General features: G+C 48.4%; 1 protein-coding gene across 2 annotated transcripts; it reads right to left on the reverse strand.

Annotated features, from left to right (window-relative positions):
- Positions 1-62: 62 nt before the first annotated feature.
- On the reverse strand, positions 63-18,455 carry kirrel1a (kirre like nephrin family adhesion molecule 1a). Of its 2 annotated transcripts, none has more exons than XM_088384916.1 (15): positions 18,139-18,455; positions 8,834-8,983; positions 7,729-7,878; positions 7,499-7,656; positions 7,282-7,432; positions 7,067-7,172; positions 6,330-6,478; positions 6,132-6,259; positions 5,925-6,051; positions 5,744-5,844; positions 4,018-4,234; positions 3,797-3,904; positions 3,602-3,729; positions 3,345-3,422; positions 63-2,533 (listed from the first exon to the last, which is right to left on the reverse strand). In XM_088384916.1, the coding sequence occupies exons 1-15, from the start codon at positions 18,185-18,187 to the stop codon at positions 1,856-1,858; spliced, it is 2,478 nt and encodes an 825-aa protein (XP_088241042.1). In that variant the 5' UTR covers positions 18,188-18,455; the 3' UTR covers positions 63-1,855. The 2 variants fall into 2 exon arrangements, with proteins under 2 accessions (XP_088241042.1, XP_088241032.1); XM_088384906.1 differs by having other exon boundaries at positions 3,345-3,458.
- Positions 18,456-19,394: the final 939 nt, after the last annotated feature.

The raw sequence follows: 19,394 nt of genomic DNA on the forward strand, positions 1-19,394 counted from the left end.
CGTGTTATATTGTGTAAAGTGACAGTCAAATATGTAGTCAAAAATAAGGAAAGACAGATTACTTATATTTTTAATTAAAAAAACAGTGCTTTTATTTATGTAATACTGTGGAAAAATAATTACATACATTTTTAAAAAATATTGAAGGTAGAGAAATTAAAAAAAAAGTTCGATAACATACTTTTAACATTTTTTTTTTCCTGCTACGGAACAGTACAATAACATAAACATTGGGGTTTTCTAAAGTCAAAGACACAATAATACAGGATACAGTCCTACCAGAGGTATAAAAGTACTAGATCGTGAGAGAAATGATAGACGTATATTGAAACACACCAGCATACAACAGTCCCACGCACACATGAGTCAGAGGCGGTTTGGAGTATGCATGTATCCATTCACACATCTATACAAACACACTGTACAAATTGATGTGCGTGCCAATGCCCACACACTCCATCTTGACTTCTCTCTCTCTCTCTCACACACACACACACACACACGCACACACACTTACTACTACATGTCAATATTGTAGACAGCCTTCACGGAGCCTCGCCATACACATTCTCTTCCGGCCCTTTTGGCAGGCAGACGATGAGAAAGGATAATGTTCTTCCGATAAGGCCACTCAGTTCTAAACCCCACGTGTGTGTTTTTCTCATCGTCCGCACCAGTCTTTTAGTTTAGAGCTCGGGGGTGGGGAAAAAGGCCCAAGCTGAGGAGAAAGTCTTAAAACAAGGTCCCTCACCTGGTTTGTAAAGCAACAGTCGCCAATAGAAGGAGCTTCTACTGCATACTACTGTACATGGTCTACGGTGAAGAACAATATGAACACTTGGCACTAGGTTGTTGGTTTTTTTTTTATACACTGGTATACCCTTTTTGATGGCACAACTCCTCCGACATTTGGTCCATACATACACATCATTTTATGTTTGACATTGACAAAAATAATTCTGTAATGTTAAAAAATAGAATACAAAGCTCTAGTCATGTGTGCAAAATTAAAAGACGACAGATATAGAAGAGAGACGTCCAAGCATGAATACTGTTGATGCAGTGCAAAAAGGATGATGACCTTCCTACGAACAACCACTTTCCCCCGACGAATACGTAGGGGATGAGCCGGTCCCGATACCGATATTAGTCATCGATACTTAAAGCAAAAAAATCTTCCTCGGTGCTACGTTGCAGCCGTTTAACACATCGGTGAGTCATCATGTGCGCTGGGAAGGCAGAAATTGATTCGAATTAATTGTCATTGTGTTCATTCAAATTTTACGAGCCATCAAGTGGTATCGGGACTTGGTATCGGTGAATAAAAACCAGAACCGGTACCGAACTGAAAAAAACAAAAACCGTGGTATTGAGCATCCCTACTACTAAGCATGATGGGAAACGTTGGACAAGAAAAGATGGCAGCCATAAACGACTCCCGCCCTCTGAGGTTTCTCCCAATCACATGTACCGTGTCAGACTTTGAACGAGTCGCGCCTCCGCCAGAGTTCGCAACCCTGCGCCGTTCTTTCACCCCGTAGTGGAGCGCGATTCGTTTTGCCCTCGAGTTGTGCTGCTTCGTGGAAACTCAAGACGCAGTCCGGCAACCCAAAGCAAAAATCCTCGTCGTCCATCCTCGTCATGATTGTGACTCACGCCGTCCGCTCTCGCCGAGTTTCCAAACACGTTGGCCAGCGCGCAGTCGGCCGCCCACACTTTTGTCTGCCTTTTCCGGCACGCGCGTGTGCCGTATTCTGTTCACCGGGGCGTGTTGGTGTGTGCGTGTAAATATGTGTGTGTTGGTTGTAGCTGCAACGCCATGTCGAAGACACTCCTTCGTGCCGCCGGAGCGCTTTCACACGTGAGTCTGCATCCGCTGCGTGTGCCGGCTGTGGGAATAGTCGGAGTGTTGCGACGTGTAGGAGAAGCGAGTGGAGCTGCCGTACTTCCCGAGTCCCGTGTCCGCGCCTGAGGGAGCGGGGCCTCCCGGACCCACGCCCACCCCTGGCCCGGCCACCCCCGATCCCACCCCGTACATCTCATAGGAGGGGCCGGCCTCCAGCGGGGCCAGGCTGGATGGGGCGAAGCCTATCCGGTAGGTCTGGTAGTGCGACGGGTATCCGTAGTTGTCGTACGCTAGCTGGGAGGTGGAGTCCAGCAGGCCACAGTCGCCCGGGAAGTCGCCGGCGGCGCCGGCGGCGGCAGGGGCCGGGTTGCTGGGCGCCTGCTGGCTCTGGCCCCCGCGGGTGAACGTGTTAAACTGCGCGTAGCTGATGTGGGACAGTCTGGAAGGGGGGCGCGGGTCATAGCAGGCCTGGGGGCGGCCCGGGGAGGTGAGGGGGCCCGGCGGGCCGGGCGCACCGCCGCTGGCCGTGGCGCCGGAGCCTCCCGCGCTGCTGCCGCTAATGGACGCGGCACCACCAGGGGTTCCCGTCGGGGAGCGGTAGTCGGAGTAGTGCACGGTGGAACGGGAGGCGGGACGGCCCTCGTCAAGCGTGGAAGCTCGTACGTTGTAGTAGCCGTTGGTGGGATCCTTGGGAAACAAATCAAAACAGTGATACTTAATATTTTAGTCTTAAACGTTTTCACAAAAGTTGATTTCTGTTAGCGTGTTACACGTCCAAGGTCCGTTTTTAGTATTTTTCGTATTTTAGTACTCAGTATTGGGGGCCCAGAAAAAATGCATATGTAAAATTTCTGCTGTATTCAAATTGATTGTGTTCCTCCAGACATTTAGACGGTTTTACAAATCCAATGAAGGTTTGATGGTGTCGTCAAAGAAAGTTCTCCTTCATAGTAACTGCGTTCAAATTCCCCTTCCGCGGCCAGGGGGCTCAGCAGCCCTCAACGTCTGATCCTAGAACCGCCCCTGGCTCCGAGCCTCGCTCTGATTCAAATGGATGAATCAGAGTGGAATCTCGCCAACAAACTGGGCGAAGGAAGACTGACTATTCCTGACACGAGTCTTCCATCTCATCATCTCTCACGTAACCAGACGCCTCACTGGGCCATTGTTTCACAGCGCCGGTGCTTTAGGCAGTCGAGGGAGGGAGCGGTGGGGTGGGGGAATGAATCCCGGCTGTTGTCGGGGTGATCTAACCACCTCCCGGGGTGGATTCATGTCTGCGTTCCTTTAAGACGATCCGACTCGCCTTCCGACCGGAGGCTCGGCAGCGCGCGTTTTGACAGCTCCATGAAAATCAAGTAGATTCATTACCTCGGCCCAACGCCCACAGGCGCAAAATGCAGAAAAGATGCACGCCGGCTCGACTTCTCCTTCCATGTGGTGTTGAATAATGAATCATAATAATAATGACCAAAAAAAAAAAATGGGGAGGGCTCACCTTCAGGTCGTACTCCTGGCGGGTGTCCAGGGTGTCGCTGCGCAGGTCCGACTTGAGCTCGATGTCGTCCTTAAAGGGCTGATTGGAGGGAGAGAAGGACACAGAGGGGAGAAACTAAACGGTCAAAGAGGAGAACCAAACCAAAAAAAGGAGAACAGGAAGTGAGGGAACCAAACGCGACACAAAAGAAGAAAATGGAATTAGAGGTAAAGGAGAAGGCGCGGGGAAGCCAGGTTACGCGCGAGCGCGCAGCTCACCGAGTACATGGCCTTCACCATCCGCGAGGCCGTGGACACGCTGCCCGTGTCTTCCTCCAAGCTGTGGCTCTCCTTGTTTATGGTTTCCACCTTAATGTCCGGCTTTCCCAGCGTCACCCCTCGCCGACCTGGAGGCACAACCATTGCAGAGGTGGAGCTTGTTTGGGTTTTTGGGGTTCATGTTTGTTGACTCACTGCCTTTGCGTTGACGGTAAAAGATGAGTACGAGGATCAGGAGGAAGATGAATAAGAGGATGGTGGAGCCCACCGTGCCAGCGGCGATGATCCCCACCGGGACCTCCTCTGTAAAAAAAAAACCCACAAAGCTCACTTGAGATTTTGATGCTCCTCTTCATTTTTTTTTAGATCATTTGGATTTTGTTGACGTTTTGAAATCACAATTTTTTCAAACGCACCCGCTTCTTCCAAGGTGATGATCATCGTGCCGGGCCCGAAGGAGTTGGAAGCCGTGCAGTTGTAGGAGCTCAGGAAGTCGGACTCCATCACGTTGTTGATGGTGAGGGTGGAAAGGACGCCGCCGCCCTCGGCCGACGTTCGGCTTTGCTCCACCGTGTAGCGCTCCAGAAGCGTGCCCTTCTCCTCCTCCCACACGTTCTCCTTCCACGCCCACACCTGCACGCCATCGCAAACTCGCTTGATGGGATGCGGACGAGCAAAATCTCACCCCGGGTTTACGACCCCTTTCATCATGCTCGAGTGACCCTAACCTCTTTATCTAACGACATGCGTGGACGTGTCAGAAATATATTCACGCTGCACGCCGAGGGATGGGGATGGGTGGGGGGGCAAACTTGGAGTGAGGGGACTTGTCCTCCATCTTTAAAGGCACTAAAAGCAGCTGTATTATTCAGCATATAGTGTATCGAGGCCAGTTAATTATGCATGAGAGCCCACATGTTCCCATAATGTGCCCACTTGTTCCGGAAAAGGAGATTCTTCCCGTTGTGGCGTTTACTGGGACAACTGTTCCTCCCGCCGTCCTTTTTATATTTTATAAATCTTTTCTTGTCCCGAGCTGCGGCGGCCGCATTAGGGGGGGTGGGGGTCCGCGTCGCCAGTCAGGACGCATCCGTCAAATGATGCCCGTGCGATGCAGCTGAGCGGAGAAAGCATCCGGGACGCTTTTCTGACGCACGAGCTAAAATCGGACCGGCTTAGTGTTGCTTTGTTGATATATGGGATGGAGGAGGATTTTTTTTTTTTCCCACAGAAAGAAGGGACAGTGCCTGAAAGCAGGAGCGGGGTCATGGTGCGAAATGGCACAGAGATCCCCCGAGGCCAAAAAATCTAGATTTGGATCGGTGCCGAATTGTTCACCTTCACCCCCTGCTTGTTTTGAAGAAAAATGTCTGCAGCATTTTCTATTCGGGCTCCAGAGCTTTGGAATGCCCTACCAATGGATATTAGAACTGCTACCTCAGTAGAAACATTTAAGACACGTTTAAAGACACATTTCTATGATATGGCCGATTCGGCTGGAGTTTGTTTTCGCTCCCTCAAAACAATGCAACTGCGGCATGCAATTCTGAACTTTTTCCCTCAAAGGCAGTGGCGCAGCTAGAATTTTTTTTTCCTGGGGGGGGCATAGGGCTCCATTAGATTTTTTTTTTTTAATAACCCAAATAATTCTTCAAAAAATTCTGATTAAGATTCATTATGTGTTTTCTGCGGGGAATGAGCGGAAATATGGAAAAAATGTCCCTGAAAAGTTGGAAAATACCAAAACGGCAAAGAAACCTGGGATCCAAGCTATCTCCACCAGTGCTCAAAAAATCATTATTGTTCAAGTATGTTTACATTCCCTGAAGTTCATTGAGTGTATGTCACATCACATTTACGTTGCACGTTGTTTACACAAAACCTCAACTGTAAATTTGAACAAAAATAAAAATGTGTACTTTTTAACTGACATTTTTGGTTGTTAGCATCGCCTTTGGATATTTTCCAAGCCTTCACAAGTATCAAACCGATGCATCCCGTGTTTAAGCGAGAAAACGGTTTGAAATACCACAAAAATCAATCATGGCTGACAGCATGTCAATGTTCCTCTCCTCAAATGGAGAAAAAGTAGAAGTGATGAACTGACTTTGAATCAAAGGTGGACGGGTCAGCGCTACTTACAATCTTATCTGGTGGGGGCGTGCTCGCGATGTAGCATTTCACCTCGCCTCGCTCCCCTCGCACCGCATACTGGATGGCTTTGCTGGAGATAATGGGCGGGCCTGCGTAGGGAAAAGGCAGACAGGCGTTTTAAGCACAAAAATCAGATTTGGACTTGAAAATGCTTTTGTCATTTCCTGACCGTTGACAGTGAGGGTGACCTCCGTCTCTCCGACGCCAATCCGCGGCACGATGGCCTTGCACACGTACTGGCCTGCGTCGGCCTGGCTCACCGACTTCAGGTACAGTTGGTTGCCGTTACTCAGGACCTGCGTAGCGAGCGCACGTCACACGACAAGCCGATCCCGAGTCCATTCATTTCACATGATTTCGCATTTGCTCTTCTTACCATGTTGGAACCTTTCTTGAACCACGTGAGAGTGAGCGGAGGGTTCCCGGCCCATTTGCAGTTAAGGGTGACGTCGGAGTCGACGTCCACCGTTTTGGGTTGAGGCTCCACCAAGAGAATGGGACCAACTGGAGAGGTGGAAACAAATGTCGGAAAGGGAGGTCGCGGAAGGAGCTAGCGTAAGGTTGAGACACTCACAGTGAACGTCCACGAGGATGCTGACGTTGGTCTTTCCCACCGCGTTGAAGACCAAGCATGAGACGGGTTCGGTGAAGAAGGAGTGGTCCGCTTTGGTGGTGAACACACTCTCCCTGGCACCCTGCAGAACCACGCCACCTTTGGCCCACCTAAGCGACACCGGAAGGAACTACTTTCAACCCCTTACTTTGTCAAAATTGTCTATTTAGTATTTTTTCCGACCACTCGGTTGAATAAGATACGAGGGATTAATAATAAAACATGAATATAACAGATTTGAAGAAACAAAATAATTGCCCTCCATAGTGTTTTTCAAGAAAAATGTTTGCTGTTGGCTATGAGACAATTCCATCATGAAATAATTTAGTTTTTGATCGCGTAAAACCCTGAGCTAACATTAGCTAGCTAGCCAAGATAATGATACTTAATATGAATAAAAATCTACATTAATCTGTAGTTGAATACATTTCAGGCTATAAGCAAAGGAGATGAGTCAGTATTTACATTAATACGAAAGTTTTTCTTGTTGTTGTTTACATAGCATAAAAGCCTGAGCGAAAACTAGCTAGCTAGTTAGCATCATTTTTATGTTTAATGTGTAGTTTTTAATTTTGTACTTAAGGATATTTCACGGCATATGTATTTCTAGTTCTGTACTTAAGTACCAAGTGCGAGGACTTAAGCGACCACGACTGGATTTTGAGTTAGACACCCTTATATTAGCAAAAGGAACTGACCTGTAGCCCATAATAGGGGGATTAGCATGAGCCTGACAAGTAAAGGTGACCCTGTCGCCCTCCAGGACCGAACGAGGTTCGATGGACAAAGTCACTGTTGGAGGATCTGTGAGACGCAGATGGCTAAAATAAATTCTTGTTCCTCGCAAAATCAGCACAGTTTTGTTTTTGTGTTTTTTGACTTTTTTTGCTGAAAGGACGGTTAGCGTGCTTACGATGCACATTGAGCGTAACGGTTGTGCTCCTGCCCGCGGGGGCGGCCAGGTTGGAAGCCACGCAGCTATAGTTCCTCCCCGTGTCCATGTCGATGGGGTGGATAGGAAGGAAGCTGCGCGTGGTCACCCTCTTGCGGTCTGGAAGAACCTCCTGAAGCCATTACAGAACAGGTCAAAGGTCACATTCGTCTGCGCGTCTTTCGTCGTTTGGACTCACGGTGGCGCTGACGGCCCCGTCTATAGGCAGCCCATCTTTAAGCCACTCGATCATGGAAGGTGGTTTAGCACCCCGGGACACACAGCTGAGGTTGTAGGACTCCCCCGCGTTGAGCAGAACCTCCGGACCGCCGTCGATCACCGGGTCATCTGGAGGGACTGCACAAGGATGGGGGGGGATTGTGATAGCAATCGGCAAAATACTAAACAACAACAAGGAGGAAAAAGTACTGAGGACGGTGAGCTTGGCCCTCCTGGACCTCAAGGCAGCATCGGGGGCCTGGCACTCGTACAAGGAGTCGTCAGACAGGTCAGCTGACAGGATCTCGAGGTTGTACTGGCCCAGCTCCTGGACCCGCAGGACTCGGTACCGAGGCCAGGCTAGGAAGACACATCTCAAATTTAAATCCTTGAAACATGAATGAATGAATGACCCTCATTTCAATTAATCCTTGTATTTTGTGATGCCCACACATCCATCACCCCCCCCACCATGTCCGCCAGCTGTGCCTCAGCTGCACATTCTCACCAAGAGGTGGCATCGACGCGCTCGGTCACCAAGCAGTAATGTATTTATTTACTTATTTTTGGGGCACTCAAATCGACTCTACGGCACGGTGCACACAATTTGCTGCTCAGACGGAGGCGAGAGCGTGAGACGGGAGCGAGAGCCCGAGTTGTTGGTCCGCTCGCCTCACAACCTTGTGTGTCCTTGCTTGTGCTCGCACGTGCGTGTGCGCCTTGTTTAGACATACATGCATTTGCATGTGTAATGTGGAGGGCAAGAAAGCGTATGAAAAGACCACAGAAGCCACACACACACACACACACACACACACACACACACACACACACGACTACACAAACACAAGTATGTTTTATACATAAATGCTACAATGGTGGTTGTGTACTACAATCCAGCTTTGGCGATTTGGATTTTTTTGAATCCTGATGTGACAGCCAACATGTTTTAAACAATTTAAATTGGGCAGGGTCGTTAACAACCCTCCTTTCTTTGCTGTGTCAAATTTACAAGACATTTATTTTCATTTTATAGAGACTTTTATGTCCTGGAAATTTGATGTAAAAAAAAAAAAAAAAAAAAGCAGAGGGAGGTTATAAGGGTGACTTTGAAAAGTACATAAAACCGGGTTTGGGCCAGATGCGACACTTCTCGTGAGCTTTTTATGCGTGCGAGGTTTATGTCTTTGCAATCAAATTGATTGAGTGCCATAAAGGTCCCGAGAGCGCCCCGAATCGTAAACGACTGGGCAGCCTGGCGAAAGGCGACTCCTCATTTGCATGCGGCTGGCGCGTGGCACGCTTGACGTCTCACCCCGCAGGTCCTCGCCGATGCCAAGCGCGAGCCCATCTTTGGTCCACTGAACAATGCCCGAGTAGTTGAAGACGACGCAGGACAGGATCACCCGCTGGCCCCGCACCACCGACTGGTCTGCCGGTTCCTGGGAGAACCTCGCGGTCCACGCTTGAAGGGGAGCAGAAAAAAAATAAAACACAGGAGTGAGTGGCCAGATGAACCTTTGAGGAAACGTTCATTTCACCCGTGGTTTTATATCAGGCTAATTGACTGCGCTGCGATGGAATGTCGTGATTGCCATCTTTCGTCCATTTTGCGTGGAAATCAAGACCGAGCGTCTCATGCTGACTCAGTCGAGAGGATATCAAAAGGCAATTTCAGCCTAGGGTGTCTCTCGCTCTCTCATCCCCCTTTTTTCTTGTTTTGTCAAGTCTCGGAAGCCCCGCCCCCCTCGTGCCTCACCGTCGCCCCGACCTCACCCCCTTCTTGCTCATTCCTCCCTGTGAGTCATCTCGCAGGCTTCCCGAGCTACAGTGGCCATCATTGTTTGCTCGCTTCGCCTGGACCCCGCGATTATGCCCCGCCAGATGAACCCGAGTGTTGCTGCCTCATGTGGAAAATGGAGCAAATCAAGAAAAGAAAAAAAAAGAGAGAGAGAAACACTATTGTGTGTCTCTTGGATGTCAAGTTGTAATTAGCTGTCCCTCCAGGACAGGACTCCCGCACGGCGCGTCTCGTTATTATTCACTCATTATTATCGTATTCCAGTAGTTCCATGTCAAATTTCGACTTTATGTTTGTAGCCATGACGCCTTTTTTTTTTTCCCCCTCTGTTTCTCCTCCTTGCTGGTTGGAAGGGGGTTCGAGGCGCACTGTCACAATTCGTTTATCACATTAAATATCAAGCCTCCGGCACTTTCTCTCTCCCTCCTTCAGTCGTCATCGCCTCCCACTGTTGCCGTTTCACTTTATTTGACCGCCCAACCAAATTCTCCACCCCCTCCCTCCTTCTTTTCGTCCCATTCCCTCACACTTCTCCCTCGGAGGCCTCCAGAGTTTCTCTGAAGGGCTCCCATCCCTCTCTCACGTTTGACCATTTTTTTGAACCAACTGCCATATGCCTGGCCCAACCCAAGTCACGACCCTCACTCCTCATTCTCCTCGTCGGCTCGCTTATTCCATATTCGAGGAGACTGGCTGTGATTCGCCGAGGTGCATTATGCCCACTAATGCGAAAGAAGGCAGTCATGCAAAAAGGAAAAAAAAAAAAAAAAAAAGGAAAGAAAGACTCCTGCACCAATCACAACAATAGCTTCTGACAGTGCTGCACATTAATATTCTGAAGATAAAGAAGATGTGCGAGGCTACACGCAGGAACGGAGAGGAGGGAATCAGATGCAGATGGAGCTCTGCGGCATGCATACCTCGAATAATTCAACACTGAGCCCAAAAAGGAGAACCGAAAAAAAAAAAAAGATAGGAGCTTTTCATTTGCCAGGATGAAATGAGACACAATTTCCATTTAAAGTCATGCATCACAATTTGATGCTAATTAACAGCACGTGAAGGGCGGCTTCTTTACACAAAACAGCACGAAAAGCCGCTTTTTATACACGCACGGGCTGATCCCCCCCCCCCGCCCCCCCTTTTCCTTTTTTAACGAAGCCGCAAAGTCGACGGCGGCCCGAGGCCAAGCAAATCCTCCCTTCAGCTACCTCGGCGAGGCCAGTTGGAGGTATTCCCTCAACAGTAAACCGCAAATGTAATCCAAAGTCAGCGGATGAACAATCTAGAGCGAAAAAAAAAAAAAAAATTCTGACTCATTTCAACATGTGCTCCTCGCCTTCTCATTTCCATATTATCCACTTAACACTTGTCAACACCACAAAGTGTGTTTGTTTGTTTTCATTCGAGGTGTTAAAAGACAAAAAAATGGAGGCACGGCGTACGCAGCGGAACTCGTAGTCGTCCATGATGTGGGTTATGCTGCAGTGACAAATATAGAGTGTGTCCTGATTTCCTTGAGTCACTCGTGGCCAAGATACCAGCGGAGGGCCCCGTCCACACAAAGAGGTCGCGCGCACACAAAAAACACGCCGCCGCCGCCGCTAGCTGGCGAGCCACTTCCTGTGGACGCACGCAAACACGACCGCAGTCCAGCCCAAACGTGTAATCGACACGTTGAGGCGGTTTGCTGCTCCTTACTGCTGTGAAATGCTGACTTTTGGGGAGGAGTGGAATTTTCAGATCCAAAAAAATGCCAAAAAAATCACTTCATTTGGTTATTAGGGAAACACAAACAAGGCAGTTTGTACCTCAAAGCATCTTTCCTCATAGAATTGAATAGAAATGCTGTTAATTTGTTACAGCGGCGCTGGAAACTAAAAAGTATAACGTGTGGTGTTTTTTTTTTTTTTAAAGACAAACACATAATAGTGTAAGTTGTAAAAACATGCAGTAAATAGATGACATTTCTTTTCTTGTTCATTTTAATGCCTGGGATCAGTAAGGTGTATTATGTGATGAAAATACAGAGAAGGAAATGTGGAAAATTTTGTTGCTATGAGAACAAGTGAGTTTGGTAAATAATGAACAATGCCTTGATATCAGCTAAAAAACAAAACGCTGATGATTTATTTTAGATGTACTAGACATTTAAAATAAACAAGAAGCAGCATGTCAGTATCCAGAGTAATGTTATTTTTTTCTTCGCAGAGGATAAAGAATACGTCAATATTTCACTTGCAAATTAAAGCAAAAAAAATCATCTGAACTTGCATCTTTCATGGTGTGCTGTGAGAACAAATACGTGTCTTGGGAAAGATATTTTTTGGAGTTCCTCCAGCCCAGTCATTGCCAACGTAAGCATCGTTTTGACGCCAGCCACAGCCTGTCAAGCGGACCCGACCCAACGCCGGCACGCCATCACCAGGTGACTCACATTAGTGAGACGCCACGGGCCTCCGAGCTTCAACAGCTAGGCGTTTGTACCTGTGAACTAACAAGAGGGTACAGCAGATGCATGCAAAGACATCTGGAGCTATTTTTAGCCTGCGTGCTGTCGATTTGCCCCCGCATACCCCGGCGCTATGCTGCAAATGTCAACGCTCGCTTGATTTCAACGTTCCTCTCCAGGCTTGCGTCACCTCTTTCTCTCCGTAAGAGTCAAACGGCGCTCGCGTGGATTCCTACGCATCCGTCGCATCGTCTTTGTCTCCGGCCGGCCTCCTCCCTGCTCCCATCCATAAAGTCTCCCTGCCTGTCTCTTGCTTGCACCTCCCCGTCCCATCCAATCCAGCATTGGCTGGATTACAAAATCGGGTCACCATAGCAACAGATGACGTTGGAAATTAGCCAGCCCAAAAAGTTTTTGCACGCCGGTGTGCTCACCAGCGTATTTGGTGGTCTGACAAAGCCTTTCTAATGAATCCGGAACAAATATTCAACTACGTTAAGCCCTCCCTTCAATCTCTCTGGCGCTCATCGATACACTACAAATCAATTCTGCGATGTGCTCGATTCAGCGCAGCCGGCAGCGGCGTGCGGAAAAACGGAGAACAAAGAGACACGGAGGTCCGCAGACGGCGCCGTGGAGGGCGATGACATCATTGTTTCAGGACAGAGTTGCAATCCTCGACATCGTTGAGTCACCCCGACGTGTTGATCGAAAGCTTCGCGTCGCAAGGATGACGGTTTTTGACAATTATTCCTTCTGCTGTAAAATTAAAAGCCAAAGTAATATAAAATAAATCATAATAATAACAATTATTATTATTATAATCCATTGTTGTAAATATTAAAGGATTGTTTTTTTCATTATACATATTTCTAATCATCCAATTAGGAGTTATAATTGTCAAATCATCTTTTCCCATTGAAAGAAATGGAAATACCATTAATCCGTTCCCGAGGATTTTGTACCATTAATCCGTTCCAAGGAATTTTAAGTGAGTTTCTTTTTTGGGGAAAATCTGTTCTCTTCTGTTTGTGAAGTGATTTAAGTTCACTGCACTTTGCTTAAGCGCAGTTTGCTCAAGCTACTTTCACAGGCTCGAAAACATTTTCCTGCTTTGGTTTACACGATTCACGTGGCACGCACTTTCTGCCTCTGTTAATCTGACTACGGGAACTCAACCACATGTTTCCTTAACAATATGGCCGCCCGCCTGGATGGCCATAATAACTCATCGCCATGGTGACGCTATACGGGGACGCAATAATGGGGGAGCCTATGATGTGGAGTGGAAGGGGGGGGGGGCAGTGAAAGGAGGCGTCCTACTGTGCGCACTCCCACTCAAAACACAAAGGTGAATCTTGGGCTGCGTGTGTGTGGAATTTGGGGAGGGGGGAGCAGGTTTTGGACAAAGACGATGTCTTTTGTTTGCCGCATTGTCCGCCCGCTCGCTCCTTTCCTCTGTCATCTTACCTCATAAGCCTCCTTTTTACAAGCAGACGGCAACCTCCCTCTCTCTCTCTCCCTCTCCGTCTTTTGTCAATGACTCCATTCCCTTTCCATCCCTTTTTGTCCTCCAACTACCTTTCTGTTCCCACCACCCTTTTTTTAAATTTTATTTTTCTACCGTTAACAGCATCACCGCAAGAAAAAAGGAGCATTTTAATGTCATGACGGCATTCGAGGCTCCCACCCATTCTTTAGGGTGAAGTGCGCTACAGTATGTGTGCGTGGCAAACCTCTGCCGTTACCATGGCGACAGCCCGTGAGGACCACTGACACAATGATAGAAAAGTGTGGCCATGGCAACTCCAGGATGACGAGAGGATAATATGATAATTTGGCCACGACGCATCTGACACATTACGGGCACATGAATATGCCGGAGCTCAGGAAAAAAAGCCGGGAAGCCGCTGGTAATCCGCTAGCGAATCGTAGCCAACGTGGCTGGCGGCTGACAAAGACTAGTGTGCGGTAACTAAGGGCAACCCTAAGTAACAATGGTCGTTCTCTGGACACGCTTGGATGTATACGCACGAAGCGGCGCGCCTCGTAGCGCCGCAGTCCATGCTATTGCCAATCGATCGCTTGGGGTGGTGGTTCCCGATTGATTTTGAGCATTGAAAGTCACGTTAGAGCGGAATGCTACTCACAAAGAACCCAAATGGGTTGGACAATTAAAGATTTTTTGATGTGATGAAAAACATTTTCATGTTAGCGCCAGTCCGAGAGCGGGAAAACGAAGCATTAGCCTTGTTAGCTTCAGTCGCCGCTAGCCTTACAAACACAGTTCAAACATCAATTTTCGATTGGAAAACGAGATGGCAAAAACATTTAAAGCATTAAACATCGATGCAGATGGAGTAGTAAAGTCGACTCGCGGACTAGTCGACAGATCGGTTCTACCCGTAGTAGCCTGCGGCCTTGTTCTAAAATTAGCACACGGGTGATGGTACTTCATTTGAGAATGTAAACACGTTGAGACTTTTGCATTTTATACTCTTATTAAATCATTGTTGAGAATTATGTCGAAAACATCAAAACTAGCTTCCATTTGCAAAAGTTTAGGGACCCCTGCTCTCAAGTCACTGCCCCCCCAACCTCACGCGATGGAGCGGTGTAAACATCGGTGAGCGACGGAGTACAGCGTGACTATTTTATAAGTGACATCCCGTCGATAAATGATCTCTCCCAAGGTCCGCTTTAATTGAATCCAGTGCAATCTAATTTCATTGGTATGTACTGTCGCTAGTTGCAATGTCATCCGTCACGGGGCAGCCAATAAAAGCCCGGGGCCTCGACCTCGGCGACCTTTTGGAGCCGAGCGAGAGCATTCGTATGGAAAATCTTGCCAACAACGCCGTGCAAAGCCGTCTTCAAGGTGAGAGCTTCTTTGCTGATGGAAGCGGGCTCAATGTCAAAGATTGCGCAAGACTCCACTCGCCGCGTCTTGTGATGGCTTAGGAATTAAATTAGCGACACAAACTTAACTTAGTGGTGCGGACAATTTTTTTTTTGTGGCCAGGGGATGAAAATCTGGAATAAGTAAGAGGAGCAGAAACAGTTTGTGCGTGAGGTCCCTGGCAGTCATCCTGTAATGTGATACTCTGGGGATGACCAACGGTTTTTGGCAAGGGGGGGGGGGGGGGGGGGGGGGGGCTTCCTGTTTGAAATTCCCATCCCCAGATTCCTTCTGAGGACCTTTTGAGAAGATCTGGAATCTGATTTGATTGTCGGTCCCATTCCTCGTAGCCAGCGGCATCTTCAACGTACTTCCGATGGCGTGCGGTGTTTTCAACGAAACAGAGATGACTTGCAAAACACGTAAAAGTCCATTCGTCGGGAAGTTAGAGTCAAGGTAAACGTGACCTCCAGGCACGATTAGGTCGGCGAGGCAGAAAATAAATAAAGCATGCGCACGGCATTTTTTTAATGACCGCCGATGACGGGAGCGCTGGCTTGTTATTAGTTGCGCAACTATCGACCCCCCCCCCAGTGGGTTGTTGTGAGAAGTGTGGAACCGATTTGGGTGACCCCAATGTTACCGTCAAGGGAAGAAGGATAGAGTGAGACAAATACGCGCCACCCTCCAACCCGCCTCTCTCCCCTCGTCCCTGGTGAGGAGCCGAAAGTGGGAGAGCGCCGAAATGAAGTGACATCATCAGTGTCAACCGCATTCCTGCAGGGGGGGGGGGGGGGGGGGACTTTTGAGGTTACAGCACCTCCACCCAATCCCCTGTTCTCGTCTTCAACACGCACTCCCGTCCTTTCTCGAACCCTCCACTCCACCAAGCTCATTTCTCATCTTGCGTTCGCAGTTTTAATTCATGTGCTTCGTCTCTGGACGAGCCAGATCCCCCCCTCCCCATCTCATAACCCCCAGCCTCCCCGCCCCTCCCCTCTCGTCTTTCCCCTCTCCACCGACCAAAGGAATGCAAGAAACACATCTGGAAGCCATTAGAGAGCCAAAGAGAGGAAGGGGTAGATGGAAAGAGAAGTGGGGGCGTAAGGAGAAAGAAAGAAGCCCGAGTGGAAAAAAAACAAAAGGGGAATGTTACAAGTCACTCGTGCAAATCGGGACGGGGCCCATCCTGGCGATTACGGCGCAAAGCCGCCTTTGAAGAAGCAATGGCAACATGTTCGATGTGAATGAGCAGGGCAGTGGAGCTCGAGTAATGGTTCCTTTCTCTTTACAGCCCCCGCCGGCTCCCCAACACACAGAACTCTCCACCCCCCTCTCGACGGAGGAGCCCTCCAGAAAACCTCAACCACCTCCGTCTAATCGCTCTCAATCAGGCTTCAACCACCTGCCCGTCAACAATCCGCCTTTTTCCAAAACGGGGTCCTCACTGTAGAATGTCACCCTGGACCGGGTGGTGGGGGGGGAGGGGTAGGGGGGGGGGTTCAGTCAGATGTGGTTAAGTGTGCCTCTCTTGCTTGAGGGACTCTGCATAAAGAAACCTTTTTAAGGGGCTGTGTTGTTTTTCTTTGCCTCTTTCTTTTTATAACTCCGATCGCCTCCAGCCTGTCAAACACCCCCCCCCCATCGCATTATTGGGGCTTTAAAAGCCGAGGATCTCGGAGCTGTTGGTTTTGCTTCGACCACAAATTCGATCATCGGTAATCTGACGCGTCGGTGGGGTTTTCCGCTGAATCGTCGCGAATGGGATTTACCTTGACGGAACATTGTCGTACGAAGAAAAAAGGCTTTGGACCAACAGGTCGAAAGGATTCAGGTCGATTCAGACGTAAGCGGGCTCCAAATTCTGTTTGGCCACATTTCTGTCTCCACTTCAGTAATCTACTCTCCACAACGTCTGAGCTGACTTGTGTCCTTCTCAGCTACAAAAAAAACACACAAACCAGAATCTTGGGTCACCGCAAGCGGCTCTATGAAGTGAACCACGACCGTCCAGCAAGTTCCTCGGGCCCATTCAGGAGCTACTGTCACCAACTACGAGCTGATGTGACCAGCAAGAAAACACAGCAAAACCATGCTGCTCTGTCCTCAGCTTCCCGTTCCTCTGATCACCTTGGTTGTAGCAGTCCAGTTTTCTGGAAGCCCCCTCCTGCCCACCAAAAGTCTTTCACCACATTATTCTCTGCCTATGTCTTCTTAATAAGCATCCTTGCTAAACTATAATCACAAACTGATGAGGCTAACAATAAGCATACATTCGAGTGCAGTGCCGCAGGTCAAAGCTCTGCCTCGTCCTTAAAAGTGTTCTACAGAAGCCTGTTTGCCCCGATTGATTATGCAGTAACGCATTAAGGGGCTCCTCACCTTGTATGTCGTTTCAAGGCCGGCGACGCTGAATCAATCACTCCTCGACAATCGCATCCTTACAACTTCCAAAATTACGAGCCGCTCCGTTGATAACCACCCAATTGTTAATAAGCCCCCCGAGCAGCCTTTTGCTGCCATGTTTAAATTGCACACTGTGAAATATTTTAAAAATATTTTACATCCCTGCACGACGTCATCCCCGCAACATTGGGCTATCGCGGGAGGGCAAACGTGTGTGTTTGGAGAGTGATAATGGATGACACGCTTGCGGACAATGTGTGTGTGTGTGGGTGTGTGTTTGTCATGTGGACATAAGGGTGGAAAAACATGTGACGTGAACAAAGGGGTGCGTGTGTGGCACTGGTGAAAAGGATTGTGTCCAAATGTGGATTCAACAGCATGGATGGGTGCTGCACCTAACCCACCCTCCACAATTCAGGTGGCAGACACAGTGACATCATCCCTTAACAGAACACGCCCCCCCCCTCCCTATACCTATGACGATAGACAATGGCACGCACATTGGTACCTTCATCAAACAGGTTGCATTTACATGCTCCTCATCTTCACAGCCTTTGTCTCCTAGCAACTGTGACTATTTAATACCTGCTACCACTACAGGTAAAAAAGAAAAGGAGGAGGAAAAAGTAAGGAGGGGGGGGGGGGGGGGGCAAGCGACTGTTTCGTTGTTGCCGCTGCCGCGTTTTATGATGCACGCAGGTAAGGAGGACACGGGAAAGGAGAGGTGAAGAGAGGCGAGAGCAGTGACAAGACAAGCACAGCTGATCAATCACACTCATTCCCGTCACGTTCACGGTTCAGTGCCGGCGTCCGAGTGGGGAGGTTGCATCACTCACACATCTGCAAAGGTCATTCATGCAACGTTAGGGCATCGGCATGCATGGCTTGAAAAACAAAAAAAAGGAATGGAAAAAAAGAGAAGAAAGCGTGGCCTCCCCCCCCACACACACACACAAACTCCCCAAATCGCTTCCAATTACGTCACACAGAATACCAACAGTGCCTCGTCCGTTGTACATTTATCCTCGTTTCCATTTGACGCGGCCCAAAATGCATCCTTACCAGTTTGTAAAGTCAGCAGCAAAGTGAGGAGCAGCAGCAGCCTCTGCATGGTTCAGCCCACCAGGAAGAATAAGTCCAGTATGGGGCCAAAACTCCGTGAGGACGGCATCAAAAAGGCAGAGCTGGACGGGACAGTGAGAGAAAGAAAAGCAGCACTCGTCGCCTGTCCTCGATGTTGCTCAGCTCTTACTCGGCTTTTACACCATTCCGCTGCTTTTTTTCCTCTTCCCCTCCACCTCTGCTCCCTCTCTCCTCTTTCCACTGTGGCGGCAGTCCGCTTACTGCTGCGCACGGATCGACATCAAGTCATCGGATGATCCATTAGTTTCCGGTAACACTCTTCAAAATAAAAGCGAGAAACCACAAACATTGAATGTGTAGAAGAGGGGATGGGCAAATTGGGAGCACATATAACCAACCACGCATGACAAAAATGCCATTTTAAATATAAACAACATAGGCGCAAAATACGTGAAGAATAAAATAGCGAGAAAGGTTCTTGTTGTGTTATAAATCTCCTTCAAATATGACGTAGATTCATTGTCATTCCACAAAAAAAATAATAATAAAACGGCTTGTTTGCAGAGCTCTCATTGTCGTATTATAAACAGCCACTTCCCGTCTTGCATTCACTGCAATTTGCCCAACTTGACGTCATATCCTCATTAGAGGCGCATTCCTCCTCGCTCTCTCGCTCTCCGTCTCTCTCTTTCAGTCTGTCTCATTCTTTGTCTTCTGTCTCTGTTTCACTGTCACCGTCTGCGAAAATGTAATGAAATTCTAATTATTCTTTGATTCTAGTTTTAATAAAGAAGCTGGTGACCGCTTTAAAGAACGACATCTGGATAGTTTGTGTTGTCACAGCAACATACGCAGATGATCTTTGGGGATGTTTGAAAGTGTTTTGGGGGTGAATTTATTACCCTGGTCTACAACGTGTACTGTGGAAATAGAATGACTAATAAAGTTTATTTCAAAATAAAATTATCGCCCCCCCCCCCCCCCTTGTGACGTCATTGGAACCACATCATGAAACCCAAAGAGATGATGTCGAAACTTGGGTGAAATCTTAGCAAGGATAACCAGATGAGTCCACTGTCCACCAATGACGAGTCGTGAAGAATGTTTCAAAAGTTTCAAAACTGATTTCGTGTTTAATTGTGCTCATATCGAGAAGATACGTACGTGCACGTTTTGGTCAGCCACCTGAGTGTCGAACATGATGCTGGGGCGCCGCCTGTCGTCGTCTTGCTGCT

The sequence above is a fragment of the Syngnathus floridae genome, chromosome 1, assembly GCF_059516105.1.
Source record: "Syngnathus floridae isolate MCC-2025c chromosome 1, RoL_Sflo_1.0, whole genome shotgun sequence".
Taxonomy (NCBI): domain Eukaryota; kingdom Metazoa; phylum Chordata; class Actinopteri; order Syngnathiformes; family Syngnathidae; genus Syngnathus; species Syngnathus floridae.